Genomic DNA, 25,217 nt, shown 5'->3' with positions numbered 1-25,217 from the left:
AACATGAGTTAAAGGCCTGTGCAGAAGCATGTAACACTGCATGAAGGATGGTAAGAAAGGCAAATCTGATTTATAGTGTGCAAGGAAACATTGCCTCTAGAAGCATGAAGTGAATTTGAAGCCCTGTAAATCAATGTGATGAAGAGTATGTCAGATCATGAACACAGGTATTCCATAAGAAAATTCTGGGTGAGCACAAATATGTAATAAAAAGCAGGAATGTGGATACTGATGAAAATATGTTGATAATAATTCTGCAACCTTAAGTGAAAATATGGCCACTGTGACCAGAGGTATTTTATGGAGCTGGAGCAACAATATTTTTTAAATAATGCATATAAACATTCTTTGGTGTATAACGGGCAATGACCAGGTGGGTTTTTCAGGGTCTGGAAACAACACAGCTACCATCCCTGCAAAACTTGTTTACCAAAGATGAAAATAGAGTGAGTGTGTATGCCACAAAACAGCTGTGCCTCTGTAAACATGGTGTGGCGTAGTTGTGTTTTGAACTTTTTAAACAGAACCACTCAACTAATTGGGCAAGTTTTCTTTCAATCCCTGCTTCACAGAGTGTTTTGCAAATAAAAGGGTGAGATTAAGCATGCTACCTGGCAGGATAAGAATGAAATAAACTACTTTCAACTGCAGGAAAAATGCTGTTGATCTAATTTGCATGACTGCTGCATGGTGCAGTAGTTAGAGTGTTGGATAGTATTTCAAAGATTCAGGTTCCAGTCCCCATTTGGCTCTGGAGTTAATTGGATCACTTTGGACCAGTCACTGACTCTCAACCTAACCTTTCTCACAGGATTATTGTGAAGCTAAAATGGAGAGGAGGGGGATTATGTTAGCTGCCATGGGTTTCTTGCAGGAAAAAGGAAGGGTATAAATACAATCAATCAAATAGTGGGTTGCAATGCATGTCAGCAGCCATTGTGAATATACAGTCCATGTTTGGTAGTTGCTATCGTTTACTGTGAATAGGGCAGGGTGGCTTGTTGCAATGATGAACAAACCATGCCAATACAAAAACAGCCCACAGATTGGGGGGTGGGTGGGTTTGCCCACCACTGTTTGCCCACCACTGTGTGGATATTAACAATAGCAACTGGCATGAACTGCAAGCCACAGGGTTTAAGTAAGCTATGGTGGGCTGCAGTGATCATGTGAACTGGTCCATTAGATAAGTCACTTTGATTCAACCTGGCAATAAGATACAATGAGTTGGTTGTTCTGTAAACAACCCATGGTGTGCCCAACTTCACAGCTGGCTTTCATAATCCAAGTTGAACAGCCCCTTCAAAGTGTGTGAGCAACACCTGAAAAGATCCATCTGCAGTTGCAACCTATTTTAAAATAATGTTTGGATCCCTAATGCATGCCAGTATTTGTGCACTTTTAAATATATTTTCCATTCGTGTTCAAATGTGCACCTGCACACATATGGAGGTCTGAAAATGGGCAACAACATCCAGGAAGGTACCTGCAGCTAGTTGTCAAAGTACCAGTTCCTTTTAGAAGGTTATTTCCCTCTTTTTTGACATTGCTTCCCTTGGTTTTTCACAGGGACATTTGTACACATATGCTTTTATCTCTGAAAAAAAGAGTAAAGTGGGAGAAAGCTGCAGAGAGCTCAAAATGGCTTTTAACTGTAGCAGACAGCAAGTTGCTTTGGCACATATATGGTGGCTGTCCCAGGCAGTTAAGCTTGGAAAAAGCAGTAAGGGGATTTTGTTCCTCTGGTCAAGAAATACAACTTGCCCCTTCCCTTCATTCACAATGGGGACAGTTGCTGAGCTTGAATGAGGTACCAATGAATCAAGGCTGAACAAGCTATGGCTTGTCAGGGTGGCTTGCTACCTTCTCACAAACCACCTGGAGAGAATGTTTTCAGTTTGCATAATGCAACCCATCACCACTTGCTACACCATAGATTGTCATGAGAAGCTAGTTTGTCTCCCTTCAGCAAGAGGAATAACACATTCAGATTTCATGAGGCAGCTCATCATGGGTTATTTAATGGGTGACCATGGGTGCCATGTTAAATATGCACCCCGTCTGGGGCTTGTTGTGTCAAGTAAGCCCTGCAAACGTGGGCTATGTGAAACTTAAACAACCCTCACAGAACTCATGGAAAGCTAATTTGTCCACAGATGCCCCGAGATGTGTGTCACCAATTTTTAATGTGCGAGTTGCATAGGTTCCTTAAGCTGCATAAGACTACGTGTTATAAGGAGTGTGAAACGTATTTCGCGACAACCGTAGTGAGCAGTAACTGTGAGAGATGTAGAACTGAGAAGACGCCACCTTGAGAGTGTAAAAACATAGGCCTAGATCGCCATGACGCCAAGTGCCAAGGTACAGGCTGCGATGAGCTCACCGACTACAGCGAATATTCGACGATCTGAGCCGGAGGAACCATAGTGCCTCCCTCAAAACCGCGACATATTTGGAAAGCGGAGCCAAATGCACCACAGAGGCAGAAAATTGTAGACTGACACCTCTGGTTCACATTTCGTTTTAGCGGCCCCATAAGGAGGATCGGGCCGCCTCTCAGACCGAGGGCCCACTCCAATGTGCATCGCCCTGTTCCTGGAATACATCGATCCGCGTGGTCGTTTGATGCCCAGGAGTTCTTTAGTAGTCAGGGTTCAGTCCCAACTCAGTTCTTCCATGGAAACCCCCATTATATGTTGGATATGCCTCCCCCTCCACCCGGGAGACCACAAACCTCTGTGCGCTTACTTGGGAGGAAGCCTTATTGAATAGCATGGGGTTAATTCTATAACATTGCGCCGTGCATCTATGTTGGCTAACAAGGCTTTACGTTTAATGCAGAATTGCAGGCAGCGTACACGCATGCGTTCGTTTCTTGATTCAGTGCATTGGCGACGGCGCATTGATCTCACCCCCCCTCCGCTTGCCCTCCCATGGATCAACGCGTGCCCAGGAAGCGGCCTTTGCGCCGCTTCCGGTCGGCTGGGCTGGCGGACGGTTCGCCCCGTCCTCGACCTAGTGCAGTGCGTCAACCCTTCTGCACGCTGTCCCCTTCGTGACAGCGATTCGGGTTTATGGGGCGCCACCCTAAAAAAACGGCAGATGGGCTTCCTTCAGGGCGCTACTCTCAGGGGTGCACGCTATGCCTTTTTAAACGCGTTGCTCCGCGGACGGGATGCGAAAGCAGCAAGCGCGCACATGGCTGGCTTGAGTAGGTAAGCGGTGCGGCACACGTGCCTGGACAAGGGAGACCCTGTAGCGGAGCAGGGAATGGGGAGCTTCTGCTGAAGAGCTGGACACTAGGGTAGAGACTTCGCTGTGGGACCGGTAGCGCTCCTGTGATTGCTGGGAGGTAAAGAAAAAGACGGCAGAGGATGAGGTGGCTAGATGGAGTCACTGAAGCAGTTGGTGTGAGCTTGGGTGGACTCCGGGGGATGGTGGAGGACAGGGAGGCCTGGAGGAATGTTGTCCATGGGGTCGCGATGGGTCGGGCATGACTTCGCGACTAACAACAACAACAAAGAAGGAAAGGAGAGTCTGACCAAATCTAGGCCCCTCTAGCATATTCTTAGGAGCACCGGCCAGCCAGTTGTCTCCAGGAAGCCCAGAAACAGGGCAGAAAGACGATGGGATTGTTCTACTGTTCATCCCCAGCATATGGCACTTGGGGTCAATTGCCTGTAAATGTAGCTGCTCATTTGTATAGGAGCTGTAACTACTGTTTTATACTCCGTGCTAAAAATGTTGTGATGGCCACTGGCTAGGATTCTTTATTATTATAGACTTTGTGCACAATTCTTTTGTATTCTGTGCAACATACGTAAATGTGGGTGCTGATGCAGCTTCCGCTTTTTTACTGAGTCACTTAAGGGAACCCTCCTCAGTGCATGCTTATACAGGAAAAAAAGCCTCCACCTCCCAACATTTCTCCAGCCAGCCATTCTAGCTGGAGAATGCTGAAAGTTATGATTCCAGGACCTTTTCCTGGTTAAATATGCATAGAACTGCTCTCTAACATTGCTCAGACCTTTTCACAAAGCAGGAAACAGAAAAGTACTGTGGACCTTTATTCATCCCAGTGTATTAAAGAAGGAGAAGAGGTTTGGGTGCTTGCAGCCTGAGAGCAGGTAGCATGCATCGTGTCCCCTCTGGAGCTGACTAGTTCCTTTAGTAGGGAGGACCTATGTCCTGCCCTGCCTCCTATGCCTGGGTTATGGACTTAAAGAGTTGGCTATGGGAGCTGGATCCTCAGTGATTGCAGTGGCAGCTGTGCTATAGTAAGCCCCTTGCAACATGGAAAGTTGTGTATGGTGACTGACGCTGGAGTTTGTCTTTCTGTATCAACTTGCTGTGGAGGATGAAAACTTGTTTGGTAAAAAGGTGAGAGAAACAGAGGGAATATGCCTTGAAAAATGGAGATGTGCATGAAGAGGTTTGTACTCTTGTACTTGCGAAGCAAGAATGATAAGCACTGTTGTGTGGGTTCTTATATCAATAAAAATGGATGGGTTAAAGCGGGGTCCTGCCCTGTGGGGTCACCATGCACTCTTCCTTGTGTAACGACATAACACTGGGAAATAGACTGTTGGATTGTTTTAGAAAGGGGTGGAAAGGGGAGTCTTGTTTTAATAAGTTAAAGAGTTTTTTAAAATTTTACAGTATTGTGTATAATTGGTTTTCACATATATCTAGACTGCTTAAAATGCTTTGATGGATGTGAGTGCAGGAATGCCCTCCACCCCCAGAATGTTCTTTGATTCTCTAGTCTCAAGAAGTCTTAAATTGCTGCTGGAAGGAATGGGAATTCTGCCAGATAACTGGAAGGTTGACTTATTTGGCTTACTTTTTTGCTGTCTTCTGAAAATTTATGTGGTCCATTGATGTGTTGGGCAGGAGTGTGTACTCAGGATCTCTTAACATAAGTATAGGCAGTTGGATGCCCTCCATATGTTTTGACAGCAGCTCTCATAAATGCTAACTTTGCTGCTTGGGGATAATAGCATTTATAGTCTAAAACAGGGGTGGGCAATTAATTTGCCTATGGGGCCACATGAGACACTTTGACAGTTGTTAAGGGCTGGACCAATACACTTACAGCTCTGCTCAATATATATCTCTATAAAAACAGTAAATGAAACATTACAATGGTACAATGAAAATGTGGAGCACAGAACAACACTATTTAATGACTATTCACAAAAACATTAACATTACATGAAAAGCAATAAATTCAATTCAATTTAGTAGATCCTTCAAAATAAAAGCAATATAGTTGTATTGCTTGCATCTATATTACGACAATATATATTTGCATTGACTTTTAATTTGCCAGTGACCTCATGCGGGCCAGTCAGAGTCAGCCATCGGGCTGGATGTGGCCCGCAGGCCGTACAATGCCCAGGTCTGGTCTAAAATGTCTGGAACGTGTTAATAGCCTGTGTTACATGGTGCTAACTGTACACTTTTCTTAAAAACCTACAAAGTGAGTTACTGAATCAGATGAAATCCAGCATCCTAGTCTAGCATATTTTATGAGAATTCCAGTCACCAGTAGGTTTTAGGTGATCCACTGGGCTGTGTGGTTCAGTGGTGGATCATAATCTGTCTTCTGCTTATACTTGCCCTGATGCCACTAACAAGGGCAATCCATCCTCTAGGAAGTCTCTTCTCCTTTTTAAAAGTTGGAAGAATAAATGTTAAAATATGAGATACTTAGAACTGGGGAGATGCTTGTTTCTGAGCTTAGCATTGGCATGTGGTGCTTTAGAGCCAAAATCAAGATGTGGCCTTCAAGTAAATGATGGAAGTTACGTTACAAATGAGATATTTAGAGGTCAAGGCTAGGAAAACATGTTTCTGTTGGAATGAGAGCCATTATGGAGAGGTGGGGGAAACTGATCAGTAGTTAATTGTTCCTAAATGGTAGAGCAAATGTTTAATGCCCTTTCCTAACTTGTTCTCTTACTTTTTATTTAATAGATGATGAATTTCAAAGTTCATCTTTCTCAATTGCTTACTATTTTACTGTAGTTGTTAAGGATTGCAGAAATAGGTAACTTAGCTGACATGGATGTTTTATTTATTTAATTAATAATTATATAAGGAAAAGGATGCTATTTTTGCATGGGGAGAAGGCAAAGTTGGGGAAAATGTTTAGAAATCAGCTTGAATGACAAAATCAGGTTGACTTTTTAGATATCCAGCTACTGTTTGTGTTGACAAACCTCCAAGCTTTAGATGCCTGGATTTTATGATTGCTCCATGAAGCATCCTATTCCTTGCACAACAAATAGGAATCTATATGCAGTTTGCAATTTCAGTGTATTGCCTGGTGAAATCACACATATTTCAAGGAAAGCAGTTCTTTCTGCCTTCCTCTACTTGCTTGTGCAATCTGTGGAAACCATTTTGGCAATTAGAAGCACCAGATCCTATGAATGTCAAACTTTTATTTTTACTTTGAGGATATCTATAAATTATTGATTTTAAGCCAGTTTACCTATCATGGCTTCCCACATAGAAGCCAGGAAATTGCAGTTTGATCAAAATGCTGAAAATTCTTAACTGGAGTTCTATATACAGCTAGGGTTACCAAGATTTTCTGGGAGAGGAATGGTGATGCCTGTTATTCAAAACTTTCTTGATGTTGAATAAGCACTGAATAAAAATGTAGAGGAATGTCAGAAAGTATGTAGAATGGTGTGGTAGAGCAGATTAAAATGTTGGGTTTGGACCTCATTTCAAATCTTTGCTTAGACCTAACCTTAGTGGGCACCTCTGTAAATTCACTTTTATTGTATTTAGCTCACCATATGAAAAAAGAGATTCACAGATTTTGTGAGACCATCACCTGACACTAGATTGGATGGAGGAAGGAGTTCATTATAAAGATGATGTTAACCAGCCTTCTCCAACCTGGCTGCCTGTTCTATAAATTGGACAACAGTTCCCATAATCCAACATGCCCATTGGTCTGATTGGCTGGGTTGATGGGAGGTGTAGTTCCTAGTTGTAGGCCAGCCTGTTTCTCCTCTTTTCTACCTGGCAGCTGTCAGTGTCACTCCTTCCTGTATAAGGCCAACTGTGCAGTTTGCTTCTGCTGCCAATCTCCCTGACACATAAGGAAGCAGTTCACCTAATGGATACCTTGTGGTTTTAGACTTAGTTCCCAATCTGTAATAGGGAAGTTTAGCTTGGCTGCTTAACTGTGAAGCTGAATGATAAGGATGGTAAATCATTAATGGAGAATAGCAGTACAGTTGATCATGTGTCATGGTCTGATTCTTTTTCCTGCTCTCTAGGAATTTCCTTACACTCTGAGACTTGGATGCCTGGTGTCACATGGTCGAATTAGTGAATGCTTTATTTATTGATTGATAAATCACATTTCTACCAAAGCTGACATTCAATGTGCTAAACAACCTAAAATACAAAATATAAAATTAAATGCAACAGAAAACAAATCCATTAATAATATAACTAAAATACAGCAGTGATCTGGTTCACATATCATGGCAATAAATAATGCCTTAACTACAGTTTCTGGGGATGTGTGCTGCACATGAACAGTTTGCATTAGCTTTGAAGGTTGTTGGTAAGATATCTGAACCCAGACAATCATGGTTGTTTAGTGCATAAAGAACCCAGACTGTCCAGGTTGGACATCACATTAATAACTTGTGAATGCTAGGTTGCTTGTGCAAACCCCTGGAAGTGGCACATACTGTTGTGACTTGCAGACTGTCCAAAGGAAGAAATAATAGCAGGCAACCACAAGAAACCCTCTTTCACCTTGGGAGTTGCCACTCATGGATAATGCCAAATCTCAGTTGTTCAGTTAATTAGTTGCACATGGAGCTTTTGTAGGACTGTAAGATGGGGTTTTGTTTTGTTTTTGTAAATATCTATCTTCTCTCTGTAGCCACATAAGTAAAAATAAGTACAGATGTATATAGACAACAGGATTAAAACTATGTCTGCTCATCCTGCTGCTGACCACCATGCTTTGATTAAACCTCTGCTCAGGAACCTATTTAGGCTCAAGATGCCTGATCATTGCTTATTGTTATTATGCATATGAGATATTTAGAGTATAATCCCCCCTGTACATTGATTATTCGACAAGAACAATTAATTTGAGCTGGAAAACTAGAGATATGAAAAGGGAGGCTGGTTCCAACAATTTGTATAACACTTAGCTTTAGCATTTCTTCATAAGTGCTCACAGTTTTCACTCTTTCTCCTTACGACATTCATGTTTATGACATTATCACACACCCATGCTACAGAGGATGTTGCCTTCCCATAATTTCTTATGACTGCACTGAGATTTGAATTGCAGTCTTCGCACCTCCTGACTCGTGCAACACTGCACTGGGTCCTTATATACGCACAATCCTGTTCATTGTGCCATTGCTGCTTAGAAGCTGTGGAATTGGAAACTTCTGATACAGCTATGTCCTGCCAAGCTACAGACAGCCAAGCATGAGGAGCAGTGAAGATGACTTTTTTCCTACCAGTCCTCCTTGAATAGATTTCTTTAGAGGGCAAGGAGACGAGAGGAAGCTCAGGATAACTCCTGTTCTGGTCTCTCAGATCTGCTCTGTTCCCTGCTCGTCAGAGTGCTGCATTTTCTCCTTCAAGGTCCATTTTCAGGCCTCAGAGGGCAGCTCTGCACCAGCCTGCAAGGGGTCAGAAAGGAGAGCTGGATCTCTGACACCCCTTCCAAGGTCACAGCACTGTCTCTGACTGTCAAAGCATTCTTCCAAGAGTTTCTGTGGTCTCTGGGATGCTCTCCCACTGACCATGAGATTGCTCTCTGAGATGTTTACTTTTTAAACCTTGTTTTTAACTGTTAGAATGATCAAGTAATCAGATAACCTAGGAGTATAAGGGCCATTTTTCCTCTTCCAAGTTGATTCCAAGCGTATTCCCAATACAGGCTGCCCTTAATTAGAAATTGGATTTTCTATGATACCCAATCCCATGCCTGAACAAAGAGGTGATAACCCAGTTTTTGCATTGTACTACCACAAATAGTGCAGGTGGCGCAGTGGTTTAATCTGTGCTGGTTGATTGAAAGGTTGCCAGTTCGAATCTGCACAACGGAGTGAGTTCCCGTTGCTCCGTCCCAGCTCCTGCCAACCTTGCAGTTCGAAAGCATGCAAATGCAAGTAGATGAAAAGGTACCACTTCGGTGGGCAGGTAACAGCGTTCTGTGCACTTCGGTGTTTAGTCTTGCCGGCCACACGACCATGGAGACTGTCTATGGACAAACACTGGCTCCCTCGGCCAGGAAAGGGAGATGAGCACCACCCCCTAGAGTCAGGCATGACTGGACATAACGTCAAGGGGAAACCTTTACCTTTACCACAATTAAGGGAATCAGTTGATTGACTGCTGCTCCATTTAAAAAAATTTTCTGCACATAGAAAACTCAAAGTTGGGTAGAAGGCTAAACACTTGGCATCTAGTTTCCTTTTTTTGTAGGACTTTTTTTAATGGAAGCATGTTCAGTCAAGTTATTGTCATGCCAGCAATCTGAAGTGATACAACTTGGGCAGAGGTTTAACATTCCAGTGAAAACTGAGTATATTTTAAAATATAAATTTTATTCATTCTAAATTATAAAAGTATGTGCATAGTAAGATATTTGGCAATCCAGTATTTGATCAGATGGTAGCTTGTTGTTATAAAGAATGAATTTCATATCATTCAAAAACCTCTGTCCTATCATGATACTATATTTCTTTCAGCTCAGTATGTCTTTTTACAGATGATTATGAGTTGTTGATGGTTTCAAGTTTGTATCTATAAAACATCCAAGTAGCATAAACATCTTCAGCATTGCTTTGTTGTTTCCCTGTCCCATTGGGTTGGTTTTGTCATTTTTTCCATCAGAGCAATTCTCAGTAGATTTTCTTCTGAAAAGCAAGAGGGCTGTGCATCTTGCCAAACTACTCTCTCTCTCTGTCACACGCATGCATGCACATAGAATTTGTGTTGTACCAATTAACTTTAATGTGTTTGTTAATCTAGATTATGCAGTGTATTTGTGCAAATTCCATTTGTATATCTGGGCATTTGTGATGCATATAGACATCTCTAGGTAGGCCAAGGTGTGGTTTGCATTTTCCCCTAGTTGACCATATGGAATTGAGCCTCTTTCAATTAGGTTTTGACCTGCTTACATAAGAAAAGAGATTGAACTCATGCTAGCAGAATCTGGCAGGAACGAACAGTAGGTTGGAAACCGGAGATTTCCTGATACATGAAAGAACTTGGGGAATTTCTGCTCATTTATTTTTTGGGGGGGGGAGATATGCAGCACCATGCCCCCCCCCAAAAAAAAGAATGATAGCACCTTGACATTTGCCAATGGCAAGCAAGTGCACCTGGATAAGCAGCAAAATTGCACCCACTTACATTCTCTCTAATGTTGTGGGGCTCTGATGCATGCCCATGTGTTAGCAAGGAATCAGTGGTGTGGCTGATAGTCATTTTTGGGGGGAAGCAGGGAGGGTGTTCTGTAAGATGAGGATATAGAGAGCTACCCCTGTGACTGCAGTGTTTTTTGTCCTAGCAGAGAAAGGGATTGGCATGAAGTGGCAGCCACGTATGCCTCTTCCCAAATTGTGTGCCCACCTGTGCATAAGTGACAGTGGGGGTGGAGGCAGAAGCAGAGGGCTGGAGGCAGAGGAGCACAGGGTTATCCCATCAGCTGGAATAGTCTGGAGGAAGTGGTAAGGGTGGTGGTTAAATGCAGACTATAAGAGGGAGAGAGTAGGACAAATGAAGAGCACATAGAAAGAGGGGTGGAACAAGCTGCTGCAGAAGTATTTGCAAACCTTGCACAAACTATTTCACAGAGTCATTATGAGGAAAACGAGATAAGAACTATAATGCAGTGCTGCCGCTTCCCCTGCCAGCACACATTGTAAAGTACTGTGGAAGCAATGACATTGCAGGAACTGAGAAAAAGTACAGAGCAAAGGTTTAAGAGACTTTACAGCATAAGAAATTTATATGAACGCCAGGCCTAAATAGAGGTTCATAACTGAATTTGGGAGGCTGAATTTGGATCTCTAATTTCCAAAACCCAGCACAGTTCCCTGTGCCACACTGGTCTGCTTCTAAGTTTTTAGAGCATTTAAGAAGTGGGGGCTGCACCTGTGCAAGAGCCCCAGCATCCACAATATAGAACTTCTGTGTTAAGCATGTCTGGTTATCTACTTTGTGAAATTCAGCTATGAATTGCTTCTGCTGCTGTGATTTCACAATTCTAATGTAATTCAGTTGCTCCATCACAAATAAAAATGCCCAGTTTGGAGTTGGAGAGAAGGAATCAAATATTGCTTTATTCTGCAACTGTAATTTGAACAATTTCATGCAAAGCAAAACAGATTGGTGGTATTTTATTATTATCCCATCCTTTCTTCAAGTAGCTTGGAGGCATCTGCTTATCACGGCTGAGCAAGCATCATTCTCCCAGCTTCTGAAGGACTGATAGTATAAACAGCTTGTACAGAAGGGAGACCTCTCCCCTTTCTGTAGCTGTGCAGATAATAGTTGTCAGCTAGGACTGGATATGAAAGATTACCAGTTAGGTGGGGTTGCTGTCTGGGAATTTGTACAATGAGGAATGTGCCAGTGTATTCAACCTCCCTTAATGTAAGTGGTTGCCTGCGGCTTCTAAAATTTGAAACCACATTCAGGTTCATGATAGAACAAAGGTCATTTTTCAAAGAACAAGGCTTGCACAACCCTTGTATACCCCACAGACCCTGGGTTCAGTTGACATGACAAGCTGTGATTGTACTTGAATATTGAAAACGGCTGCCAGCACACATCATAAGCCACTATGGCTTAAGTAGGCTATTTGATCATGTAAACCAGCCCTCCATGAGTTCTGTAAGTCTTGCAAGACTGAAGGTCCTTGGAATCAGATGAGATGAGAGGCCAATGGCTTGAATATTCTAGATGGCACCTATGTGTAGGGAATAAGTCTGCCTCCCCCAAAATGCAGCATTTCAAACTAAAGATTTCATACTCTAAACCTGAAGTCGAAGAGGGCATATCAAATGTTTAGCTGAAAAGCCAAGGTTAATGAACTTTGGGATTTCAGAGTTCATTAACAGCTGGTGAGAACCAGACCACCTCTGGCCCAGCTGGACACACTATAGAAGAGGAACAGTCAGAGGGGAAGGGATGTGAATTTATCAGCCCAGTGGTTCATCATCAAATCAAATGAGCAGAACAAGCAAGTAACATCCAGCAGTCCACAGTCTGGACTGGTCTACAAGCTGTGGGGACTTCCCTGTGGGAGGAGAGGAAAGGAGAAAGGGAATTCAGTTTGGAATCAGCTTCTGGCAATGCGATCATTAAGTTAATGGATATTACATGCTAACCATCAGATTACTCACTCCCTATTACAAAGCCAGTCTAATTCAATAAAGGACTTGTAGCTAGAATCTTCTCACCATGATCTATGAGAGAGAGAGAAAAGGGAAGAAACATGCTCTGAACATGGTAAGTGCTGCAGCTTGTCATTAAACAATAACAAACTTATCTTACAAGCTGCATTCCTGTGGTCTAAATCCCACTGACCTTACTGCCAGTCTCTTATGAATAAATGCATAGCATTGTGTCAGATTCTACAAAATAAATAATATAAAACTGACAGACATTTCTGGTCTGTTTTTTTAAAATTGTAAGTCGTATAATGCTTGCAAATTGGTTTCCCATCAAATGTTGTAAGATTTCTGAAAAACAGGATGTTATAACATTTTTCTGGCCCGCTAAGGCAACTTGTTGAATTGTCTTCCCACATTTTGTTTGCCTTTTCACTTGTTAATCATGATTGTAGTAAGATATCCTAAAGATTTTGTAGCAGAAGCCTCATGTGCAATCATCCATGGTCTGACTGGGCTGTGCTGAAATGAAAAAATGGTCCTGGCATGCATCACATTGAGATTCTATCTGTGTAGTGAGATGCTAGTAGGGCAAGCAGGCAGCACTGACATTTTATTTTGGAAATTGCAGCCTTGGAATCAGTAACTCGCTTTACGTGGGGCTGCCCTTGAAGACAGTCCGGATACTTCAGATGGTGCAAAACAGAGCTGCCAGGATGCTGTCGGGGACTGGACATTCTTCTCATATAATCCCAGTCCTCTATCAGCTCCATTGGCTTCCCATCAAAGTCTGGGCTCAAATCAAGGTGCAGGTTATTACCTATAAAGCCCTAAACGGCTTGGGACCAGGATACCTAAAGGAACGCCTTTTTCCCTATTTGCCCTCCCACCCCCTGAGATCGGCAACAGAAGCCCTCCTCCGAGAACCCTCTGTGAAAGATGTTAGGAGACAGAGTACCCGGAGGAGGGCCTTCTCTGTGGTGGCACTGCGACTATGGAATGCGCTCCCCAGAGAGGTCTGCCTGGCGCCGTCATTATATGTTTTTCGGCGCCAGGTTAAGATCTTTTTATTTAATCAATATTTTAATATGTTTTAATATTGAATTTTATTATTGTATTTTATTAACTTGCAGCCAGAGTGGGTCGTCAATTTATTTATTCTGTAAGCCATCCAGAGACATAAGTAATTGGACGGCATACACATTTTATAAATAAATAAATAACTGCAAGTAACTATAACTTTATATATATAACTAACGAACTAACGAACTATGCAAGTAACTATAACTGTTTCATACAGGTGAGCAACACGATGGCTGAGAATTCATCTGTGAGTCCAGGTGGCATCACTCCCCTGCAGCAAATGCTGGCATCTGGAACTGGAGCCCTGTTCACCTCTCTTTTTGGTAACTATTCAGAAGTGTTTTGCAGTTTATTCTGGTCTGAATGTACTTAAGTTTGCACTACTTCTCTTGTGTCCCATCACAATAGATCAGGTAGTTTAGGTTCAGTTTACACTTGATGTTCATTACTAGATTTCTGTAGCCTCAGTTAGTGACTAGTATGCAGAAGAGTTATAGATCTAATACAACAGATAGACATTTCATCCTGCTTCTGGCACACTACTTCTTACTGGAAGTGTTTTAGACTTCTTCTGTTATCTGGTCAAGTGGTAGTATATATGTGAACCAGTCCTTAATCTGATGCTTCTCAACCTTTGAGACACAATTTCTTAATTAAAATTAAGAATTGAAATTGAAGATTCACTCATTTACACAAAAGCTTTACTTTTTAAAGTACACAAGCATTACCTGTTCTCAGAGGAGCCTAATCTCAATATTTTCTATATGAATCACTGGTTTGGCACTACTTACTTCTGACTGGGAAGCATGGGCAGTTCATGGATACAGAGCTGCAGTGGATAGTGTCTTCTGAGGTCTGGTATTTTGTTGCATCTCTTGTTCTCTTGATTGGATTTATCACCTCCAATACAGCCACACTTAATGCAAAGCTGCAGCAGGATTACTTTCAGATGTTCTCTCTGGGAGGCTGATTGGAAAGAAGCAAGACTAGAGTTTGTGACTGTGCCTGCTTTATCTCTGCATGATGTTCTTTAGGATCATGAAGCCTTCAACTGTTTCTTAAATTTATTTAACTCTAGTAATTCTCTCAGGATGCTTCCAGATATAACTTTTTGTGCAACTACCCTGCCTTATGGAATTGCAGGGGGTCTAAGCAATGTCTTCCTTTTCTAACTGTTCTCTTTTTTCTCACTGCTGCTTCCATTTTTTTGCCTACTAGAAAAAAGCTGTTAAGGAAGAGATGGAATAGTTTCACAATGTCTTTTCTTTGTTAGTGCTAGCAATTCCCTGTCTAAAAGTGCCCTTGGAATGCACTAGTGTTTTGCACACACAGTTGGAGAATGTCCACTGTGGTCTATACCTGTCATTTGAAAATGTGCATGGAGGTGGCTTTTGCCCTCCTACAACTGGCTTGAGATCTGTATTGGGGACCCGAAAGGGAGATTTAGCTCACATTTTACTTAACCTGTTTCCTCTGCATTTAGCCAGAAGTTTGCACTAAAATATACTCCCCCTGCACTCCAAATATACTCCTTGTTCTCTGCAGTGTGGATGAATTAAGCCCATTGAATTCAAGCAGCTTACTGCTTCTATCCTTCTTGAGGGAGTTGACTTGGGAGGGAGCCGCGTTGCTGCACCTGTATTCATTTGCCAGGCTCCAGCATGAAATGAGCTCTCAAAGAATTCAAGCGACACAGTGCTATCCTTTCCCTCTGCCATCCTGTCATGTGCCTCATTCAGACAGTGCCTATTGAGATATTTTCAAAAGTTGCCCCACATCTCAAAACTCCCACATAAGGCTGCGTTGCTGAAGTGTCACATAACGAAGTGCTTCCATGTTATATTTTCAGTTACACCTTTAGATGTGGTAAAGATCCGACTGCAAGCTCAGAAAACACCATTCTCTAAAGGTAAGTAATTTCTCTTTTGCGTACCAAAAGCCAGTGGAGAAGCATGGATGTTGGTGGCTTAAAAACATTTCCTCGGATTCAAAAACTTCAAGAAAAGCACTTCATGCAGCCCTCTTCAGTTTGAATCACTTCAGAATACAGATGGGGAACTATATATGTAGAAAGGCTTTCCCAAGTCACAGAAATAGCAGTGCTAGGTCAAACCAAGGGCCTGCTGAGTCCAGCTTTCTGTTCCCATAGTGGCAGACCAGATGCCCAAGCATAGCAGCATCCCCCTGCATGTTCCATAGCAGCTTGTGCATACAGGCATGCTGCTCTGACGCTGGAGGTGGTGCACAGCTATTATAATCAGTAGCCATTGATGCTTTATCCTCCAGTAAATTGCCTTTTAAAGCCATCCAAGTTGCTGACCATCACTGCATCTTATGGTAGCAGGCTCCATAATTCATCTGTGCACTGTGTGACAAAACACTTGCTCTTGATTTCCCACTCAGAAAAGATCAGTGCATGTAAAAATAACCCTGTCTCCCTGCTGTGCTCATCTTCCACCCCCTGGGAGTTTTTTTTAATAAGTTTTATTGTTATTTTCTACTAAATAACAAAACTAACACAAAAAAATTTAAATCCTGAATCATGAAAAACATCAGACCTACTGGGTCAGCCCCCCAAACTTTTTATGGTAATCCATAAACACATTTAAATCTATGTATAGTCCCGTTTCTCTAGCCAATAATACAAGGAATTCCAAGTTTGATAGAAGTCTGTATCTTCTTTCTCCTTCAAAGACAAAGTCAATCTGTCCATTTCAGCACAGTCCGAGATCTTTTTTAAAATCAGTTTGTCGGTAGATGGTTCTTCACTCTTCCAATGTTGGGCAAATGCAATCCTCACTGCAGTAGTTACATGTAAAATCAAATACGTTGTTTGATTACCAACATCCTCAGGTACAATGCCTAATAAGAAAACTTCAGGTTTAAATATTAGGGGTTCTTGTAACATTTCCACCCCTGGGAGTTTTTTATGTGGTGGAGCTGGCTTGCAGTTCACCCATATCGCTTCTGAAGTGGAACCCCCTGAGATGGGCTGCATTAACGGCTGTTCCTGCTCATGAAGTACACCAGTGGGGCATAATCGTGAATGACTGCGGGTTGGACTGGAGCTTTATTGGTAGTGTGTTGTATTGAGCAGATTTATAGAGGTGGCACCTTGTGTTTCTCTGTGTAGTCCCTAACTGGCTTATGCCTATTTGTTAATAGGACTGGACAAAAATGCATAAGCCTCCCTACTGCTATTAAACCTTTCATCTATTGCGGTTCTTAGTGTCTGACCTAAGAGCAGTGACCCTCATCATTTGAAAGTCTTGCTTAGGTTTTCTGCTTCTGAGATTGCTCCAGGTTCAGGCCATGCATTTTTCAAGCTCATTGCCATAGGTCATAGCATCTTAACAATGAGTTTGTAAAAGAAATCAAATTATCTAGATGCATGGGCAAAACCACCATCTGCTTTGCGTTTTTAGGCAGCCCTGACCCAGCTGGAGGTTCTCACATCTCCCCAGCTGTTTCCCTTCCTTCACCCCACCTATCATTGAGTATGTACATGTTGTCTTTTTCAGTGTTGTCAATACAGACTATACCCTGGAGCATTCACCAGCCTAAATGTGAGTATTTCAGGTGCTTTCTCATCTAAGCTGCACAATCAGCTCTCTGTTGATGCAGCTCTGATCCACTGACTACTCACACTCCCTAAGGAGAGTGCTGGGCATTCTTTCTTTCTTCTTCACATTCCTGCTCAGTGCTGTGGAAGAAAATGTTCATTTCCTCCTTCACTGAGGCATTTGGTATTCATCTGCCTGTGAAAGGCTATCATACAGCTTATTGGCTAATACTGAGCTACAAAATCAAGGATTTCCTGATTTGAATTGCACTTTTGCTGCAAACTTACTAAGTGGCCTTTGGCAAACTATTCTCTGTTAGCCTCAGTCCACCATCTCCAGTATGGGGATAATGCTGTCCTTTCTTACAGAATTACCACAAAATGTTCATAGACGATGCTTTTCTGAAGAGTCAGTGTTATGAGTTCCCTGCCCAGAAAAATAGAATTGCCTGTGTATAGTTGTGGTAGTCCATCTTATCTTGGCTGTATCAGGATACCAGATTCATTTCTTTAAGCTGCTTTTACTCTGTTCTTCAGCCAGAAAGGCTCCTGAAGCCATTTACATACCAATAAAATAAGACAGTCCCTGTTCACAGACTAAAAACTAAAATAAGCAAAACAAATGGGATTATGAGGAAGCAGTTACAAAGTTCTACAAAGTGCTAGTTACAAAGTTCAGCGTGTAGCAACTCAGCAGGTTGTAGAACTGGATTTGTGCTCAGTAGAAGGGCTACGTCCTCTTCTGACAACCTCAGTAATGACCATTGGTTAGTAGAGGCCTGGAGGGGTGGTCCTGGGGCTATATCTAGGCTCAGCAGAGGGTACCTGGATGCTACTGCTGCTGTTGCTGCCCCCACTCCCTCTGATGGTTCTGGTAGTGGCAGTTGATAATTATAAGGTGTCGCCAATAACCCAGAGAGAGAATGGGTAGCCAGGGGTGGGAAGCACATAGTGGAACATACTTAATACTGCCATGTCCTCACCACTGCTCAATATTTTCCTATGTTTCATCTTACTAAAGCATTTCCTTCTTCCCAAGTGTTACAAGGTTGTCTAAGTTTGTTTAAACATATGGGATGGGGTACATCTTTTGTCTTGGACCTGTTCCTTAGCATCACAACATCTGATGGGTGTCCCATCCAATATGCTGGTGCAAGTCCAGATCAACTTCCTAATTGTCAGTGTTGCTTTGGACAGTGTGAACTGTTGGAAACATGCAGACATTGCAGGCGAGGATTTACATCTTTGAATATTCCCTGTGTAAAAAGGACATGCATATTGAAAAGCAACACATTGGGGGAAGGGCTTTACCATATTAAAACCCGGCTGCATCAGCTTTCAGCCTTTAATCATTTATTAAAGGGTTAATTTGTCTCTTTAATGTCTGAAGTCCATCACTGTTTACCTGTGGGCTTCAGTAAGAGATATGCTGCCTGGTTCTAGCATGATAGCATCTTACAAAGAACAATATCCTGTCTTCTGTCTCTTCCATGTGGGAGATTTGCAGCTTCTTCATATTTTGAGTTTCCCTTACTTTAAGATGCATTTAATTGGGGCAGTGTATATTCTGCATTTAATTTTTCCTGCCCAAATTTGATTTTTTTGGATTATACTTACCAAAATATCTTCAGATAGGTTTGATTTTGCATTAGTCATTCTTGTTCCATGATCTGAAGTCTTCGGATTTTAATCTCTTTTCGCTTCTTGTCTTTTTGTGCCAACAGAGGGGATGAGAGAGAGAACAGAATAGAAAAACAGTTTCTCTGCAACTGTCCTCTTCTTCTCTTTTGAACAAAAGCTGAGCATGTCTGGATGCTACTTTGAATATTCGATAGCACAGAATATACTCAGCACTAGATCTGGTGTGGTTAGACAGAAGGCTATTCTCATCTTCTCTTTTCAACCACAGAGTTTCTCAACCATCATTTGTGTGCCTGGTGCATTTCTTGTTCTCTTCCTTTCTTTGTTCTATGATTTTCTTGGACCTTGTCTGAGTCCGATCTAACCTTTGTCCTAACAAAAGTGAATAGTTGTCTGTTGGGGCAAGCAACTGTGATGATATCTTTTGTGGAGCAGGTTTTTGGTGCATGCTACCAAACATACTCTATACAGAGTGGATCAACTTCTATGGATGCTGCTCTACCTGAAAACAATCTCTTGGATCTTGTTCTGTAGCATGTTCTTGTGGTTATCACATCTGCTATGATTAAGAGAACATCTAACTTCAGTGCCTGGAGAAGGACAATAGATTTATTATGCAGCACACAGTCAGGGTGCAAATTCAGCACTGCAGGGATGTTGTGGCTATCAGCACAAATGGAGTTAAAATAGACTTACCCTCCCTAATTTATTAATGGCCATAGCCACAAAGATTAAGCATAGAACCACAAAAATCCCTCTGATGTCTAGATATGCGGGGAGGGGGGCGTTGAAGAATGATAGCTACCATTCTCATTATCTTGCTTGAATGTCTCACCAGAATATTTTTGAGGGAAAGTTTGTTGGTAATAATATGACTGTTCCCAAAAGCCAAGGAGAGATTTCAACTGGATTCAAGGATGTCAAGATCTTACGTTTCCATCAGTGCAGGAGCATGAATGGACCATGCCCTCGCTCTTTCAGTCTGTGCTTAATGGGCTGAAACTAATGCCTAGCAGCTCCTGACAGACTGGCATCTCCAAGTGAGTGTCTGTTTCTGCTCTGTCATTTCTTTGCTTGGGCTGGGGTGGGACCCCGAATTCTTCCATCTTGGTTATACCACTTTCTTTGGCTCAACATAAACTGTAGGCATAAGCCTACCTACCTCAGAGCACCATCAGATTATAGGTAATCTAGGCCTGCGTGGACAGACTGCCTATCTATCAGGGGAAGGGGAAATTGAAAAAGCATTTGGGAAACAAGACATTTTCCAATTTGGAATAAACATACAAGCAGAGCTTTATTTTTCTGTAATTTACTGGACACTTTCTAGACTCATGGTTTTGTCTTTTTGCTCTGAGTTTTTCTTGATGGCTTTCTTGACCACTGATAAAAGTGGAAGGCTATGTAGGCTGGTGATAAGCTTTTGGTTAATGAAGGTGGTTTCATTGCTCATATTGCAAACGGCCTTGAGAAAGTGATATGCTTCAGACCATGCAGCAGATATGGCTGATCTTGACTTGAACTCTGGAATAATGGAGTCAGTGCCTGCTGTGTACCGAAAAGGGGCTGTGCATGGTGCAAAGGCACTATCGGACATCAGTTTCAACCTTGTCCGGCTTCCTGGCTTTTCAGAGAGCACAAGGTGATGGCTGCATGTGTGCAGCCTTATTTGTGCAGTCATGACAGGTAAAAACCAAGAAGATGGTCTCTTAGATTCCCAAGGTTACAAATTCTGCTCTTCATACTCCATGTTGTGTTTGTGTGGCTACCACTGGGGTGGCTGGGATTCATGCAGCCTTATATTTGGGGAGACGAAATGTGTATGGGATTCGTGAGCACATGTATTTGAATGTGGAGCAGGCAACTCCAAATGGTGAATGAATGATCAAGTAAGAACATCTGATGGCATAACTTAATTCCTGCCCTGAGTACCATTCCTTTTTGTGTCTCCATCTTCAACAGGGAAATGCTTCCTTTACTGCAATGGCCTCATGGACCACCTATATGTGTGTCAGAATGGAAACAGCTGCACAGCCTGGTATAAGACCCCTACTCACTTCACAGGGACCATGGTAAGGTCCTGTATGAGAAAGGGCTGATGAGTGGTCTGCCAGCTAGGAGATTTATGTACTTTCACAATCCCCTAAGTGCTTCTGGCTTGAGTTGGTTGTGTAAATTAGTATGTGCCCAGGGGTGGAAATGTGCTAAGACCATTGATAGCATACCATCTTCCCTTATTAAGAAATGGAGGCTGTGTTCTTCTATGGATCTCCAGATGATTCCTTTTAAGGGTGCCAGAAACTGAAGTTGATCTGAGATTTAGTAGTTGATACTTTGGTGTCCCTTAGGGCCTAACTACTTACTTAGATGAAACTACTTTCTTGGAGGGGGCATATCTTCCTTTTCCCCAGTGGCATCTACATGCTAGTGTGAAAGGATTTCAGAGGTTCATGCCCTTAATTCCATCCGTCCTCTTTGGCCTCTGTTACTAACTGATCTCAAATCACCTTTATATAAGTTGGCAGTCCCAGTCCTCTGTTTGGTTAGCCGATAGAGCTTCCAGCACATGTGAGGCATGGTGCTGATCTTTGCACTCAGCTGACAACCACATGGGACATTCAGAAGGGAAGTGCAGATGGACAGCAAGAAGAATGGGGTACTCTGGGCTTCTTCTGGAAACAGACTGAACCAATGTTCTGACCTGGATCTCTTAATAAATGGCGGTCAATGGGCAGCTTCTGTGTTGTCCTACAGCCATGCCAAGCAGTCCTGCCTGCAGCCATAGATTTCTAACACCTTCCTATTTCATCCATCCCACCCTACCCATACCTGACAGACAAAAGCTTATTGACCTGTAGCTGCTGTGTTAAGACGGAATTGCTGTGTTTGATAAAAGTAGAGAAGAAGGCATCTCTTTCTCAGTCAGGGTAATCCCACGAAGCTGATTGCTGTGAGATTCAGGACAGTTAAAAGGAAGTACTACTTTACACAGCACATAGTTAGAAACTGTAGAATTTGTTACAAGGTGTAGTGATAGCCGCTAGCTGGGATGGCTTTAAAAGAGATTAGATAAATTCATGGAGGATAAGACTGTCATTGGCTATTAGTCTAAAGGAAGGATGCCTATGGATACTGCTTGCTGGGTTACATGAATGGGAGAGTATTACTGATTTGTGTCCTGCTTGTGGGTTTCCTGTGGCCACTTTGGTCACTTTCTAAACAAAGTAATCAGATGGATTGTTGGTGTGAACCAACATGGTTTCTGTGTTCATTGCACAGGAGGGCGAACCTTCCTAGTGTTTGCCTTTTCTTTTTGAGAGTAGAACAAATGCAAGAAACAAACCCTTCATGGGTCATCTTCCCCTCCCTCCCTCCCTCCCCCCCTCCCCACCCACACACACACACACACACGCGTGCACACACACACACACACACACACACACACACACACACCAGCTTCTAAAAGAGGTAATGAGAGGTTTAAAACTGTAAAGTGCACAGGGTGATTGCCAAGCCATTTTTTTCCTTCTGGTTTCCAAATACAGGTTTGTCCATGTAGCCATGCATTTTGAGTATTGCTAGGGAGATGCGGCAAGCAGAAAAAGTGTCAAGTATGTTCATTCCTGCTGCTGCTTCTCTCCACTTTCCCCCATCCTAAAGCCACCTAGAATTCATCACAACATTTCTGCCTGACATGTTGTTCAGCTTTATGGTTAGCCTATGAAAAGCCATTGAACTTATATAGCCTTGTAAATAAATCCACAAATTTAATTATGTTTTAGTTAAGTTATTATATTGATATCCCACCCTTTTTTCCTTCAAGGAACTCAAGGTGACTTACATTGTCCTCCTCCTCTCAGTCTTATCCCATCAACACTCAGGTGAGGTAGATGAAAGTCAATGACTACCCAGTGAGCTTTGCGGCCAAGTGGTCAACTACAACTTGGATCTCTCAGATCCCAGTCCTACACTCTAACTATTATAATACACTGGACCCTCAAAAGTTAGTAGCCTGCGATTTTTTACTTGTATGCTAAGAAGCTAACAGCCTGAATTTCCACATGGCCACAGAGGAGGGAAATACATAACAATACACATTTCTAGACACTTACTAGGTGAGTAAACAATGGTTTCATATCAAACAGGCAGCTTGACAAGGGACAGGGCTAGGTAATTGGCTTCCCTTTTTCTGCAGTCAGCTCATACTTGAAGTGGATTGCTGGGGGAGGGATGTCCTTCATGGAATTCCTAGTCACCCATGGCTAACAAGCCAGTTGGTAAATACAAGGCTGAGCTTAGTTCAGAAAATATGGTGATTTAATAGCTTCAGTTCAGTTGGAGTGGACAAGGGAAAAGGACTCACTGTGCTCCTAAGCACATTTTACAGTTTTCTTCCTTCTAACTCAACTCTCCCTAACTGTTTGTGTGTGTAGTGCTTAAGAGCACGGGCCTGGGACTCAGGTGATCTGGGTTTTAGCCCCCACTCGAGCACGGAGCCAACTGGGTGATTTTGGGCCAGTCACACGCACTCAGACCAGCCTAGCTCATGGGGGTGTTTTTGTGGGGATAAGGTTGAGAGTAGGAGGAGACAAATGATGTAAATCACCTTTTCTTAAAAAGAACTAAGCATATCCTAAGCATAATTCCTAAGTATAAATCTAATACTTAAATCTAATTACTAACTAAACTATTCTTCTTTTCCTCTTATTTGTTCTAGGATGCTTTTGTGAAGATAATACGTCATGAGGGGATCCGGTCCTTATGGAGTGGCCTGCCACCTACACTGTGAGTCTGAACACAATTGATATACACTTTAAATAAAATCCCAATCTCTCCCAAATACAGTATTGATGTTGTTTGAGAAGCACTCTTAAAGTATTATTCATTGTCATGCTAATTCTCCACCAGATGTTTATCCAAACTTAGTCTGCACTATCTCTGAATTCTACCTTCTCCCAATAAACATGTGCATCCAGCTTCAAGAAAGAAATAGTGCATAGAGGTCATACTCAATGCTTTATCCATGTCATTAGAGCACATCCCATGACCCAGTTTGAAGGGTGGTGGTGCAAAAGTTCATTTCAAGTGGCTGCACAGTTTTAAAATTTGTTAGAACACTAAATCCCAATGATATTTCCATCCTGGAGTTTTGAAAAGGAAACACTTCTAACCTTCATAGTTACAGAGTGACCCACTGAAAGATGTGGGAACATTTTGCTAAGTTTTATTAAGAAACCTGCATTTTTAAAGGGGCCTCCAGTCCCTTTGTGCCATTTCTCCCCAGTTCTCAGTGAATAGTGGCAGTTTTTGCCTTAAAGAAGTTTTGCATCTGTGTGTGAGCAGAATTCTTGATAGGCTTATGGGTGGTGTGTAGAATTTACACATTACAGTTCACAGTTGAATTTACAATTACCAAAGTGAATGAAGTTCTACGTGTACATGTACAGTGTGCTTTCTGGAAGCATCCTGCTTAATCTTCACAACTTTTTGACAGAGTTATGGCTGTTCCTGCCACTATGATTTACTTTACTACTTATGATCAGCTACGTGGTTTCTTGTATGCTAAGATGGACAGCCAAGGACGCTACATCCCACTAGTGGCTGGAGGTTTGGCTAGACGTAAGTCTTACTTTCCTCCTGTACTTGCATACTTGCAGGAGCTTTCTTTGTGTGTTCAATAATTGCATTAGGAGGTAGTTATATTTACTGTACTAATCATGTAAAATTGTGAAGGGGGAACACAAATGATTGATAGGCTTATGGCTAGATGCCAATGTGAGTTGGTTGAAAAAAAAAGCAAATGTTATTTGGGGATTATTAATAGAATTACAGCTTTAAAGTCATGTGACGCACTGGTTCCCCTCTATTTGGTGCTAGTTTGGCCCCATCTTGGGTACTGTGTTCAGTTCTGGGCTTCACAGTTTGAAAGACACAGACAAACTTGAAAAGGTTCAGAAGAGGGCAGCAAAAATGATCAAGGGACCAGAAACAAAGCCCTATGAGGACCAAGTGAAAGAACTAGGTATGTTTAGCCTGGAGAAGAGAATACTTGAGGGGAGATATGATAGCACTTTTCAAATATTTGAAAGGCTGTCACACAGAGGAGGGTCATGATCTCTCTTCAGTCATTCTAGAGTGCAGGACATGGAATAATAGGCTCAAGCAACAGGAATCCAGATTCCACCTGGACATCAGGGAAGGCTTTCTGACTGTTAGAGCAGTACGGTAATGGAACAATTACCTAGGCAGGTCATGGTCTTTCCCATATTGGAAGCAGTTAAGAGACAGTTGGACAGCTATTTTTCAATGATGCTGTAACTTGGGAGTCCTGCATTGAGCAGGCAGTTGGACTTGATGGCCTTATAGGTCCCTTTCAATTCTGTGATATTTTATGAAATGTGAACTGTACTACATAAATGCTAAAGTATGTTGAAATACTAGCCTTTGCACAAGCAGAGGTCAGGTATCAAGAGTTGGCGTGTGACATATTTGTGCTTGAATCCAGTTGGGACTCTGGGCCA

General features: G+C 42.3%; 1 protein-coding gene across 3 annotated transcripts in view; it reads left to right on the top strand.

Annotated features, from left to right (window-relative positions):
• Nucleotides 1–2,969: 2,969 nt before the first annotated feature.
• SLC25A39 (solute carrier family 25 member 39) overlaps nucleotides 2,970–25,217 on the top strand; it is a 33,436-nt gene continuing 11,188 nt past the window's right edge. The window contains exons 1-7 of one of the 3 annotated variants that reach the window (XM_044447153.1): nucleotides 2,970–3,215; nucleotides 13,711–13,816; nucleotides 15,343–15,402; nucleotides 17,015–17,059; nucleotides 20,659–20,768; nucleotides 23,414–23,481; nucleotides 24,191–24,315. In XM_044447153.1, coding sequence (XP_044303088.1) covers nucleotides 13,723–13,816; nucleotides 15,343–15,402; nucleotides 17,015–17,059; nucleotides 20,659–20,768; nucleotides 23,414–23,481; nucleotides 24,191–24,315 — 502 coding nt within the window. In that variant the 5' untranslated portion in view covers nucleotides 2,970–3,215; nucleotides 13,711–13,722. Of the gene's footprint in view, nucleotides 3,216–4,300; nucleotides 4,381–13,710; nucleotides 13,817–15,342; nucleotides 15,403–17,014; nucleotides 17,060–20,658; nucleotides 20,769–23,413; nucleotides 23,482–24,190; nucleotides 24,316–25,217 lie in introns of those variants that run through there. The other 2 variants (XM_044447154.1, XM_044447155.1) reach the window with 2 other exon arrangements.

This window comes from Varanus komodoensis, unplaced genomic scaffold (genome assembly GCF_004798865.1).
Source record: "Varanus komodoensis strain SLA01 unplaced genomic scaffold, ASM479886v1 scaffold50, whole genome shotgun sequence".
Classification (NCBI taxonomy): domain Eukaryota; kingdom Metazoa; phylum Chordata; class Lepidosauria; order Squamata; family Varanidae; genus Varanus; species Varanus komodoensis.
The sequence above is the reverse complement of the archived record's forward strand: the minus strand, read 5'-3'. Positions and strand labels throughout refer to the sequence as shown.